The sequence below is a fragment of the Pteronotus mesoamericanus genome, unplaced genomic scaffold, assembly GCF_021234165.1.
Source record: "Pteronotus mesoamericanus isolate MK-2021 breed Mesoamerican mustached bat unplaced genomic scaffold, CSHL_Meso_final contig_130, whole genome shotgun sequence".
In the NCBI taxonomy this organism is placed as follows: domain Eukaryota; kingdom Metazoa; phylum Chordata; class Mammalia; order Chiroptera; family Mormoopidae; genus Pteronotus; species Pteronotus mesoamericanus.
This window is the reverse complement of record NW_026555060.1, coordinates 1591022-1604738: the sequence shown is the minus strand read 5'-3', so window position 1 is coordinate 1604738 and position 13717 is coordinate 1591022. Positions and strand designations below refer to the sequence as shown.

At 36.3% G+C, this 13717-nt stretch overlaps 1 protein-coding gene across 4 annotated transcripts in view; it reads right to left on the bottom strand.

The window, feature by feature from the left end:
- Nucleotides 1-13717, bottom strand: part of SLC4A4 (solute carrier family 4 member 4) — a 288470-nt gene that overhangs the window by 17145 nt on the left and 257608 nt on the right. For 2 of the 4 annotated variants that reach the window (XM_054591425.1, XM_054591443.1), the window contains exons 21-25: nucleotides 12496-12669; nucleotides 9878-10039; nucleotides 8428-8524; nucleotides 6450-6529; nucleotides 1551-5741 (exon numbers count right to left, since the gene is read on the bottom strand). In XM_054591425.1, coding sequence (XP_054447400.1) covers nucleotides 6486-6529; nucleotides 8428-8524; nucleotides 9878-10039; nucleotides 12496-12669 — 477 coding nt within the window. In that variant the 3' untranslated portion in view covers nucleotides 1551-5741; nucleotides 6450-6485. Of the gene's footprint in view, nucleotides 1-1550; nucleotides 5742-6449; nucleotides 6530-8427; nucleotides 8525-9877; nucleotides 10040-12495; nucleotides 12670-13717 lie in introns of those variants that run through there. The other 2 variants (XM_054591433.1, XM_054591416.1) reach the window with 2 other exon arrangements.

The following is a 13717-nucleotide window of genomic DNA, read 5'->3' as shown; positions in this document are numbered from 1 at the left end:
AATACCTCTTGCTTTCCTCTTCTAATTGGAACACTATTTGGGTTTCTGCCTGAATCAGTGCTTCCTGGATACTCATTTGACTCTTGAATGAACTTTTGTTGCATCTCATTTTGGCCTTTAAAAAAAAACAAACCGATTTTAGTGGCGGGGTGGGGGGTGGGGAAGAGAGATCAATTAATCGCTTGTTGTACATTCCCCAACCAGATGCCAAACCTGCAACCTTTTGGTGTACAGCACGGTGCTCCAACCACTCGGGCCACCCGGCCAGGATTGGCCTTTTACTTTTAGGTTAACAAATCTGGTGTAGGAATTGGAGCCTGAAATGAACTCACCTTTGCGGACTGACAGCCCCTAGAACCAGGGACGGTGTCTACAGAGTCTTTTTTGCATTCACTGCTTCTACAGACTACCGCCTAGTGACCCTGAAGCCCTCTTGGGTTCAGGAGTTCCTTTTGGTTGAACTCGGAGCCTTTATGTGAAATTGGGAGGGATTCACCCTCAGGGGGACTGATTGCCTCAGGAGGGTTGCCACGTATGACTTCTCCCCCTGGAGTTGCTCCAACATGAGGGATTTTCCTCAGGAAGAGACCTCCTTTACCTGTGGAAGGTTTCCTGGGTGGTGAACCACTCAGAGTTTGCTGCCACATGAGGGACTTTCTCCCCTTAAGAGGAGACCTTTTTCACCTGTTGAATGTTGCCTGAAAATCCTTTCCTCCGGTCTCCACCTGGAATGTGCCCTTACCCAGGTGCATCTGGTGGCCAGTCGATTAGCCTGGGGAATTCCAGGCAGCTGTATCCAGTGGAACACAGGCATTTACTTCAGACTTGCAACTGATAGCTGTAGCCGGTCAACTGGGAACACTGTGCGCCTTTTTGTTGAACCATGTCAGCTCTCAGGGGAGTCTGTCACGAGTGGGTCTCAGTTCATAAGGGCCCTTTGGCGTCTCAACCTTTGTTGCTTTGCTGCCTCCAACAATGAAGGAGTTTTACTTAGACTACACTGAGAGTGAATTTTCTGCATCTTGGTCTTTGTCTTTGGTTAAGTCATAGGTTTATTCATTTGACTTGCTATTGAGATTAATAGATCTTACTGTCCATAGCCAGACAACGGATCCTTTGAATTGGAAATCCTCTGAACTGGGACATTTTTAAGAGAGTTCTCTTCGTAACAGCTGTTTTATTGGTACCTATCAAATTGAAATATGGATACAAGGAAATAGAATGGCTAGTTTCCTTTATTTAAGTAAATGAAAATATATAAAAGGTTTGACTAAAGAAAGGTTAAGGTATTAGATAAGTGGATCAACCTATGATATCATTTAGCTGGCAACTTGGTTCTCTGAGGAATTCAAAACAATTTTATCCTCCTGCCTAGAGTGATTAGAAGCAACCTGGGGACAGGGACTCTGACTTACTCATCTTTGTATTCCCAAAGCATCCAAAGGAATAAAATAATAGGCATATAATAATTATTTGAAGTGTTAAAAAAAAGCACTTGACACTCATAAATGCATAAAGTTACTTTATTTTAAGTATACATTTAATTTTGAAAAATATAAATGCTAAAATATCTCATCTTCTTCATCTCTTAATTCCATAAAAGTCACAATAGAAAGCTTCATAAAACTGTAAAATACTATGTTGTTATAGGAATTTTAGGCTTTATATTGGAAAAAATTATTAGTAATATATTGAAATGTTTTCTGTTCTTTATCATTTTGTTCCACCATGTTGATCTACTTCATTTAAAATAAAAAGATGCATCATTTCTCCAAAGTTAATAAAGACTTAAGAGAATAAAAATATCTGAAAGTGCATATTGATTCTGAAAAGTAATGTGTACGAATATGTACCAGCCATGAAAATGGCTAAAAAGAGGCAACTATTCACGCTTTTCACATTGTAGGAATGGGACAAAGTTACTTCTGGCTCTAAAAGTTTCACTGGATGACATTAGCCCTGAGTTGCAATATTTGCCTAGGAAATAGAATTCTGGATTTTTGTATGTACCCACAGAACACAAAGAAATAAGCCAAGAAATAGGACACACTCAAATATCTGGTCAAAATACAACTCAATATTTGCATTTATCACAAAACTTTTACTTCAGGCTGCAATGAAGCTCAATGAAATTATCATCTGAAAACTTTCAAGGCCCTTCAGATAGTCAAGTGCCATAAAATATTATTGGATTGTAGTCAACCACTTGGTGCCACTGGGCTTCATGCTCATGCTGTGAAGAGCAGATGTGAAATATGAAATAAATACGAAAATCTCATGATCCTGCACCAAAATTGTTAAGTGGTATGAAAAGGGTTGAAGAAAGCTTTGTCCCATCCCTGAACAATGTCAACCTCTGTAATACAACTCAAATAGTTTTGTTTTTTAAAGACAGTCAGCAGTCAATACAATTCAAGTACTTTAACATAGTTAAAAAAAAAAAAGAACCAAAACTCGGAAGACAATCATTCACTGTATTAAACACCAATATAGAGCTGATAAAAGATTTACTCTATGTGTGTTGGTGCGTGTGCATAAAATATACACAACTGAATTACTGAAGGCAGACAACTACTCCCTCTCCCCCATTTCTGAGGTGGGGGCCGATTAAAGAGGGTTCTTTTCCCTACTTCTTTATGCCTCCAGCCCCCACCCCACTCCACAGCTTGACTGGAAGAACTGCCTGGAACATACTGCCTATGGCACACAAAATTATTAGGGTTCCAGAGCCTAGTTTCACCTTGTACAGAAGATGGGCTTTTATCAAGCAAAACAGTGCCTCTAAGAGATTTTTCTTTCAAATACAAAACCAGAGACTTTTTTGCTCCCATAAGGCAGACTCTTGACCTAGTGATCTCTCCTTCGGACAATAAGTCTGTACAACCATACACTTCTGGTGAACAATTCTGAGTCTACACTTAGTTCTTTACTTCTAACAACTTACACTTTTTTCTCCATATTCACGTCAGGGAGGAACACTGTAAAATCTTACTAGTGTGTTGGGTGTGTCCAGTTTACATAGAAACAAAACCACACACTCTGGTTAGTTCCTAAATAATAAGTAAATTCCATTAAAATAGAGATAATTTTATGGCTCTGTGTAGACCTCTGGTTTTGTTTGTTTGCTTACTTCTACTCCTCTGAAAGTTATGATTTTTAAAATACTTCCCTGGGTTCCAAAATATTGAAAAGGTTTGATACTAACTGATCCTTTTAGCCAACATAACGTATTATTCTGCATTTATATTTTGCATATCAACCTGTCATTGAATATGGATCATAAACAGAGGTGCACATAGCTGTTAGATCTACTCCAAGGCTGAAATACTGAGTTAAGTTGTTTTAGGAGTATTTTGAAAGGAATGGAAAGGGGATGAATCTTCAAATACTTGATTCATGATGAAAAAATTAAATTATTTTATCTAGAGATTTTATAAAAGTCAACAAAATGTCATTAATTTAACTTCTTAGGTTGGGCTGAACATGTTAGACATGGCTTTTACACATTTTATTGATGCTCCCATCAGTTAAAAACAAGAAAGAGAGACAAGCTTCTTATTTTATTTTATCTTAGGGTAATAAAAACTAGATAATATGGAGTAATCACTTTAAGGATAGCTGTAAATATAAACATGATGCCATAATTTGGCATGTGAGGTTTTAATGAATAACAGGTAATTTGCCACCTTCATTTGAATGAAAAAATTGCAGGTTGCTTATGTCTAATTTGTATAAAATTGAAGGTTTTAAGATTATCAGATACTATAAAAGTAACAGCTAATTCAGAATAAATTTTTTATAATCAAAATTTTAAAAGGACAGAATTATAGTTTACCTAACATAAGAGTAAGTAGCAGTCACTATGTATGTATTATGAAACCAAGACGGGCGGCTTCATTCTGCTTCTGTGCCCTGCCAACTCTGTGTTCCTTAGGATATATTGCAAAACATGACTGTATAAATCCAAAAATGGACCCAACACGTCAATGTTTTTAATGCAGATTCATAATGCATAATTCAACCTATTAAAACATTTTATTTAAATAACATTGTGATTTAGTTAGTATTTTCTTTTTTCTAATTTTCAATGTTATTATTACTTATTAATATATATAGTCTAACCCTCCCAATCACAGGGGATAATGGCCTTTCCACCCTAACAGATGTGCGAGTCTTATTAAAATGCATACACATTTCCTCTGTAGATCCATCTGTAGTCCCCTAAACACTTTATAGATGTGAAAACGGTCTATTGATATTTCTATGGATTTTGTATTATAAGTATGGGCTATTGTATCAGTGATGGCTACTGATATCTGGATAATAAAATACACTCACCCTCATTGGCATAATGGTAAGTCTCCTGGACCTCTGATGGATTTTTCATGTGTGGTTTGGGTTTTATGAAAACTGACACGAGAGGCGGGGTGACTCTGTCCTGTGCCTGCCATCGTTCTGTCTCGAACCTGGCATGTAAGTGCACCAGCCACACAGAGTACATTCACCAACACACAAATATGTCAAAATGAAAGAAGATATCTAACAATACTGCATAGGACATCGACATGATAATACAATTAGCATCTATGCCCAGATACTGCTATTATCAAAACATCAGCTATTTTCATTACATAGAAGTTTCTCCCTTCTTCCCCAGTCTCCTTCATAGAACAGATAAATTTCTTTTAAAGAAAGGGAAAAATGGATGCTTAGAAACACGGTGTTTTTCATTTGCTCAAGCCCTCTGGCTTACTCTAAAGATTGTGTATGTGTGTAAAAATCACATTATATACAATACAATTTTTACAGAAAGCCTGGCAGCTACAAATAAGAGGTAGAACTACTCAAAACTATGTTTCCTGCTGCAGGAAAAAATTCATTTTTCTTTACAGTAATTAAAAAAAAGTTTAAAAAATTGACAAAAAATAAGTTGCAGGTTAGGCCCCATAATTTAAACAACAAAATCTAGGAAGAAAAATATTCTTCAAATGTACTCAACAGATAAGTTCATTAAAGGGTTAAAAAAAGTTGCATAGGAAAAAAGGGACATTCCAGTACTTGCTACAATGATGGCAATAGTTTTTCTACAGGAAATAAAGTACCTTTAGTTTGTCTTCTTTTGATAACTCTAGGATTAGGGTTCATAAGCAAGAGCAAGTTAGAATAGCAGCACTTTTCCAGTTCTGGAGAGCTCTATAAGCAAGAAGAAACTCTATCTGAAGGTCAAGGTTTGTTCTACCAGACAGGAAGACAAGCCAATAAGCACAGCTCCAAAGCTAAAGTGGAAAGTTCCTTCAATCTTTGAATAAAAGGTGTTATAAAATCCTTAATACTTTTGCCCTCTGCTTTAAAAGGAAAAGGACAGGGTCTGTGCGTGTCTTGTGGGACAGAGTAATTTGGTTGTCAGAGGATACATCTGAACGTATAAGAACAAAAAGGGGGTTCTTCAGATGTTGTTTTTAAGGAATGGTGCACTGTTGCCTTAATTTTATCTATGCAAGAGAGAAGCAGAGCGAGCACTGTATTATTTGGCCAATGGCCAAAAACCAAAACAAAATGAAAATTAAAAAATAAACAACCAGACCAAAAACAAGAATGTTAACAACAGTTGTTAGTTTGAAGAAAGACAAACAGGTTACAATGTAGTTTCTGTTCCCTTGCTCCTCCAGAAATAATCATTGTCTTCAGGCTCAAGTTCTATTCTAATTTGAGGCACAACTTTTACTGGAGTTCTAGGAGGACTAGAGAAAAAAGAAAAGAAAGGAAATAGTAAGTAAATCAGATTTCCTTTATCATCTGTCAAATGCATTATACAGAAGCCAAATGTGCCCTTTCTTTGTTCTCTTTAAATGCATTATCTCCTCTTTCTGTATTAAAAACAAACATTTTAAATGGGGTGAAGGTAGCAATAGAGTCAAGATATTCAAGTAAAAATTTTATAAGCTCTCATACCTGGATTTAAATAAGAAAAAACCCAAGATGGTGGACTGCCAGGTGGGTGATATTGTCAAATTAAAGGACAAAAAGACATACATGAAGAAAGTATTCAGGGACTTAACTTTGTTGACAATCAAATGTAGGATTGTCTTTGAAATCTCTAGAGCCATGTTAAGAGGGAAGGAAACTTCTGGAGAAGAGCTTTGAGGAAATGCAGCTGTACCCCTTCAACTGGAAATGATACAGAAATAATAAGAGCTGACATTGATCCTGGGCTTTATCTGGAGCCTGAAAGATTTCAGTGTTTTCTGAGAATAAGTAGAATATGTCTCTTAGAAGGTTTTCTACCAGTGAAAACTGGGGCAAAGTTTGATGATTGGGTAATTTATTTAAGACAAATTGTAGAGAGGAAGGAGAACAAGGTGTTCTGCCAATAACCCGCTATTGACTACGTTTCTGTGGGGCAATCATCCCACAGAACAATGTAAGTAAAACACTGGGCTGTTCTTTACCTTGGCATACCGAGAGACTGAAGAAAAGGAATTTTATCAGCATGATGTGTGGCGTTCAAGGAATGTTGGTGATCTTTCTCCTGGAAAAAAAAAAAATCTTTGGTAGTCTTTGGTACTATGTAAAACTAGAGTGAACATTAAAATCTCCACAAAAGTTGATGCATCTTTAACAACTGGTAAGAGTAAGAAAGGCAAGTTTAGGTAAGTTCAATAAACATTGTATCAAGGCAAGAATCCAAGTAGTGTGATGAAGCCCAAATCACTCAGTTTCCTTTCCTCTGGGTATTCTATGAAGAACCATTGCTGTTCTCTTCAGTGAAGGGATAGGAGGTGAATGATTTTTAGAGATGAAAAGTAAAGCCAGAACGTGGTTTGGGGAACTTGAATTCAAAAAGGAAAACTTAACCAAATCCCACTGATAGAACTAAGAAGAAACTAGCCTCAGTTATAAATTATAGGTTACATGATGATTGGACACTAAAGGTGAGGAGAGTGTTTTAATTCTTTAAATCTAATGTGATAGCTAGATTCCAAAATGGTTCCCAATGCTCCCTAACCCCTGGTATTCATATCCTTGTATAATTCCTTCCCACATTGCACCAGGGTTGGTTTGTGAGACCCACAGAATATGGCAGAAGGGAGGATATATTATTTTTGAGTTTCAGCTATAAGAGACTGCAGTTTCTGTCCTGGTTGCACATTCTGTGATCACTGGCTCTGGTGGAAGCCTTATCACGCCTGGGCCGCCTGTGGAGATGCTCACAGGCCAAGGAACTGAAGCTTCCTGCCAACTGCCTTGTGAGTGAGTTTGGAAGCAGATCCCAATTCCAGTCAAGTCTTCAGACTCAGCCCCAGCCGAGAGCTTGACTGTAATCTCAGGAGACACCCAGACCCGGAACCACCAAAATGAGCCACTCTAAAATTTTAGAATATCAGGAGCTGTATTATAAAATACATGTTTGTTGTTTTCAGCTGCTAAATTTTGTAGTAATTTGTTACAGAGCAATAAATGACTGATATATGTATTTCTCATAAATAGTTATTCATTTCAAACTTTTCCTGGTAAGCTGTAATGGAAGTTGAAGTGGCACTGTCAAATAGAAGCAAAAATTCTCAAATGTCTTTTCTCCTTCAGCAGATCAGGAAACTCTGAAGTGCATCTGGATGTAAAAGAATACATTTTCTTCAAATGGGAACTCAAAGTGAAAGTAGTTTGGAGGCAATTGCTACTTGCTATTAAAAAAACTTGAGATATATTCACTATTATTACTACAGAGGTTTTCCTCTTTTTAAGGGGCCCATTAACTGCAAAAGAAAAGGTGACATATCAGAAATCATTTTACCTCAGCCATCAGGCTATTACCTCGGGGGTAGGGGTGGGGAACAGTACAGTTAGAAAGCTGATTTTGAAATAGCAGAGGGGAAATGAAAAATTATGAAGAAAATGCACAAATCTTGTAAGTTGTACCTAAAAAGTTCTGTTAATATTTTATGATTGCCAATTAAATTTAGAATAACAAATTATTTCAAATTCTCAATATTAACAATTGATTCAGTGATCATTGGGAGGCCATGTTGCAATTTCTCTTTTGAGCTGATCTGGTAATTGGTTGAAGCCTAAGGAAGACAAACAGTAACAGACAGTGAGGTACTACTGCATGCTGCGATTCTAAATATCAGCAGAAAAAAGAAAAATCAATTAAAATATGGTTATGAGTTTAGCAACTGAAGGAAACTGGTGATAACGGGGATCAGAGAAAAGACTATCAAACAAAAACTTAAGATTGTGGATAAAAGGAAGAAAAGGGAAGCTCGGAGAATGTAAAAATGAAGCTTTTAAAAAATAATTAAGTATAAATCTTCACAGGAAAAAAAAGAAAGTACAGGGAAAGTTAATGTAAATGGTAGTTCTAAAGTTTTTTTCTCTGCAAGTGCAAATCATATTAAGGCAGGCAAGCAAGAGGTTAGTTCTACTCACTGTCAGAAGGTTTGCTATCACTTAGGAAAGGTTGTTGTTCCATGATGTCCATTGGAATTTTTATACTTGGAACTTTTTCTGAGTATGGGCAGTCAGACTGTGAAAGAAATTTATAACATTTTTAAGAAAGGTGTTACTATACAGTCCTCTCTACCTTCCCAGAACTGGTTAAATTGTTCATACTATCATCTACATTGTACTAAGGAGAAAAGCGTTAGATATAATCATTCCCACTTTGCTAGCTTTTCAAATTCTACATCATCTTTCTACCTCACATGTGTTTTCTTCTCTTCAGAGTTGATGGGATTGAATCAATTAAAACTAGAATGGCACCAAATGGAAATCAATACAAATTGTAACAACTGGAAAGTTTTCCATAGCTGTATTCCCAATCAGCAAATATTTATGTACACTTAGAAAAATGACTTAACATTTCTCAGTCTAAATTTCCTCATCTGTAAAGCAGGAGCAAAAATATATACTATAAAGAGCTGTTATGACAATTAAGGACAGGCAGGCATGATTAATCAAAGTGATCAAGTATAGAGTACACACTGAAAATTAACTACACTCCCCCTTCAGGATGGGATACAGGGGGTCCCATTAGAATGGGGATATGGCAGTGTGTAAAAATACACCCAGAACAAATCTTCACACAGAAAATGTCATTTTAAAAGTTCTTTCTAAAGGCAAATGGAATAAGCTCTGTGTGTGTTAAACAAAGTGCACAAAGTATAAAGTGTAGCTATGTCTAGACACCATGTTGTGTCTGAATAATTTTTGTGCCAATAAATGACATCAAAATTTTTTAAAAATGGGCATTTATTTTTCAACTTAATCACCTAATTGCAGGAGGACCATCTAGACTATGAGACTGATGACTACAATTTTGTAAAAAGATACTAAACTCCAATTCCCATTCATTATTGAAGGGTTACAGAGAAATAATCTAAAATCATGTCAAAGCCCAATTGAAGGTAAGTACCATAGCAGAGAACTCTGGCTGAGAGCCTCTTCAAACACAGATCATAGGAGGTGAGGTTACCTGTATTTGTCCATGTTAGGCTTGATATTACCTGAAACTGAGTTATCTCAAATTTAAATCCTGGATTGTCAATAGCAAACCAAATACACTTTACAGCAGTACTAAGCAAACTTAATTTTATCTCTGAGATTGGAGTTCTTTAGACGTGGTGGGCTTTTTTTTGTTGAGTTTTTAGAAGTCATGTTATCATTTTTAGTGTATGAATGGTTAAAGAAAGGTTTCAGAAAATATAAAAAACCAAAGAGAGAAAGTAAAGGGCAAAGGAAGGCGAAGACTAGCATGTAATGAAGCTAGGTAAGCATTCTCAGAACTCAGCCATACATCTCACGTAATGGATCAAAGATCCGATTCTTCACATTTGTTTCTTTAACTAGTTTTACTTTGGAATTTTGGAAAGTTCCTTACATCGTCATTGTCACTGTCCAGACTTCCTTTCTTCTTTTTCTTTTTCTTCTCATCTTCCTTCTTTTTCTTGTCCTTTTCTGGAATGACATCATCGAGGAAGCTGAGGTCGTGCTGGGAGAAGAGGTAGTCCATGCCTTTTCTGACAGCTACAAGTGCCAAGATCTGGAAGAATAAATATAAAAAATATGAAAGAAACCATGTCAGATGAAGTCATGATGATATAAATACTGCCCTGTCAAAGGCAGTTGAAACCTGTTTTGCATAAGGCTAGAGGGTGATGGAACTCATCTTGCTGATATGGGCCTATGTTAAGTGGACCATAAACATTTTCTTCAGGGAGAAAGTTGGTTCATAAAAGTTTTAATTGTAACTCACTTTGTTTTGTTCACCAAAATGTGTAATCAAATTCACTTAGAATTTCAATGTGAAAGGATTAGTTTTTAAACTATGTTCTTCCATGTCTGTTTTTCGATAAAACAGCTAAAAAGTTAAAGGAAAAAATAACCTGCATTTGATTTGTAATTATTCAAAATTCAAACATTACACAAGGTTTTGAAAAAATCAAGAAAATCTGCATAAAATACAGTACACTGAGACATATTTAAAGTATAATAATGAGGAAGTAGTGGTACATAGACCATTTGAGCTATGGGGCAACTTCAAAAACTACCATTAACTGAATACTTACCATGTTTTGGATGCTATGCTAAAAGTCTTGGGCAGTATTTTCTTACATGTTCCCATAACAAACCCAAAGAGTAGACACCATGATCTCCATTTTACAGCTGAGGGAATGGAAGCTTAGAGACATAAGTATATCATCCAAGATCACTAAGCCACAAAAAAAGGGAGAATATGAAGGGGCCCAGCTGTCTGCCTCTATAATCAGTATTCTTAAAGCCTGCATCTTTGATTCTATAAATAGCTCTTGAAGATTAACTTCTGAAGGTACATTAAAGATGCCCTTGCTCAACAGTAAAAAATGTATTCACTAGGATACAAGAGTCATGCCTCTGTTTCCAACAAACACTTGGTCTTGACTCACGTGCTCTCTAGATATCAGTTTCTTCATTTCGTAGAGAAATTAATAACATCCACCCTATTGATATTACATGATTGTTTTGTGATCAAATAAAAGCTCTCAAAGATAAAAAGTACCTCATAAAGGTAAAACTTTATTATTATTTAGCATAAGTAATAAGTGACTTACTGAATATATTTCAAATTTACTCAGGTCTAACCTTGTTTTTTCCTAGCTTTGGCAAAACTAATAAATAGGTAGATTATACCAATAGGCAAATGGGAGTCATTTCTCACACTCAGTGTGTTTCCCAGTACATTAATAGAGTTTAAGAGAAGGGTTGGGAGACTGGGTGAAAAGGCGAAGGGATTAGGAAGTGCAGATTGGTAGTTATGAAATAGTCATGGGAATGTAAAGTGCAGCATAGGAAATATAATCAATAATATTGTAATAACTCCGCATGGTGCCAAGTGGGTACTAGAAATATCAGGGGGAACATTTTATAAAGTATATGACTGTCTAACCACTATACTGTATACCCGAAACTAATACAAAATAATATTGAATGTAAACTGTAACTGAAATAATTTAAAAATAAAAATACAAATAATAAAAACAAAAGAGAAAGAAAAAAGGTGTAAGGATCATCAAGAAAATATATCTGACTCTACAAATATCACTAGTATTTTATACCATTTTTTCCTGCTTCCCTAGGGGAAAAAAAAAACAATTATAAAATACAAATACCCTTCAAACAAAATAATAACCCTGGCTAAGATAATTTTTATAAAAAATAAAATATGGTTTATGTATGAAAATCCCCCTTTCAAAGCCATAGGGGGACAGAGCAGACCTGAGGCGTCCTTGTGACTAGTTGCAAGTGTAGGCATATGCATTTTCTTCCAAGAGATGGAAAGCTATGGGAAACTATAAAATTCAATAATGAAACCAAGTACAGAGCTAGCATTTTCTTTTTTCTTCTTCTTTTTTTTTTTTTTGCGATTCAGAAGGGAATATCAGTTATTTTACCTTGCTTCTCACCATTTCATAGCAAGGATAAAGAGTCCAGACTGAAACTTAACATGATACAAACTAGCAGCAACTTCAAATACTAAACTCACTCCATTCTTTCTAATTCTAACTTTCATAAGTTGCCCAGTTTGTTCGCTATTATTTGTACTGAAATGTGCCAAACTTTGTTAGACTGACTCTGTTGTACAACAGAATTTTAAAAATAATTAATGTGTACTTATGTGCCAGGCATTAAGTGATATGTTTGATATTCATTGCTAATGCTCAGAATAACAATAACAATGCCATCCATATTTTACTGGTAAGTTAATGGCAGCTCAGGGCGGTTCACTGACCAGCAAGAACCAGGATCGGCATCTAAACCCAGCTTAGTCGGATTCTGAGGTCCAGTGTAAACAATCATGCACCTAGGAGTCTTAAACTACAGCTGAACAAATCAAAGTGATTTCGTCAAAGCTGGAAAAAATTGGAACCACAAATAAAAGACAACTATGTCTTCCATATTATAGTAACCACATGATATTGGTATGACCCCACGGGTAGGTTCAATGACAGGAATCCCTACCATGACTGGAAAAATGATAGCAGCCACAGTTGACTTGAGGATCCAGAGCAGAGCTAGACACAACACCTGCAGGAAAGTGAACAGGTGGACTCTGCGCAGAGGGACATGGCGCAGGTAGATAAAGTCAGGCTGATGCTTCAGAGGCATCAGAAGCAGCTTCAGACGATCCATGAACTGGGGAGGAAGGGGGAAAGAGGGCACAACTGCATTACTTCAAGAGCTGATACACAAAGTCATTCCCATTATGCCTAACAATCCACTGGGGATTTATATTCTATACTTTGGACAAGCAGTGTCTTTTTCAGAGGTCAGGGTTCATGGAGTGTAGAAATTTAGTCTATCACAGTGGTATGATTTCTGATTTTTCAGACATTGTATGATTTGATTTTTATTATTACTTTGCAGCAATGTTATACAGATATATGAGATTATGTGGCCACCAAGAATAAAGTCACAAAGCAAAATATAAATTCCTAATACTCATCTCCTGCTTTCTATTTATACTACCTGAGAGAGATGGTCTTGTGACTATTTTAATAATGATACAATGAAGTAAGACACCTAACGCATGTATTGTACTCTACCTTTGTTGTCTTATATGATAGAGGAGGAGATGCAGCTATGCATCATTTCTGTTTCAGGGATGTTTCAAGGATGTAAAGGAAGTATCCAGCTCGAAAATGGGAATGCACTGGTATTTTCATAAATTCTACATTATCTATGGCATAACGTAACTAATACATTCAGCAGCGCATTACCATTTTTTTTTTAAGAGAAAAGCCAGATGAATACTAATTCTAGTGAAGCGTCAGAGTGTCAACAACTAGCCTTTTGAATCCTGGACAGGCCATTGCATTCTCATGTGTGAAGAGGTATTAAAATGGCTGTGGAGCCCCTCTGTGCCAGGTGCTGTGCTTCAAAGAGTAACTGTCGAGCTCACATTGATGATGATGATAAGGACGCTATTTCAGTACCTATCATAGGATCTTTCAGATGAAAGAGGCTCAGTACATAACTGCTGGATTAAATTATGTAATAAGAACTCTGAAATAATACTTCTGCTTTCTTTCTGGAGAGAAGGGAGACGTGTAAAAGTAGACTATCACAGACAATAATCTCTGAAGTGGTTTCCTAACTAAAGTGTTTTCTTTCTTCCTCCAGGGCTATTTTTAATGGATGGGGGCCTTGCTGCTTATAAAGATTGGGTTACAAAATTTCTTGC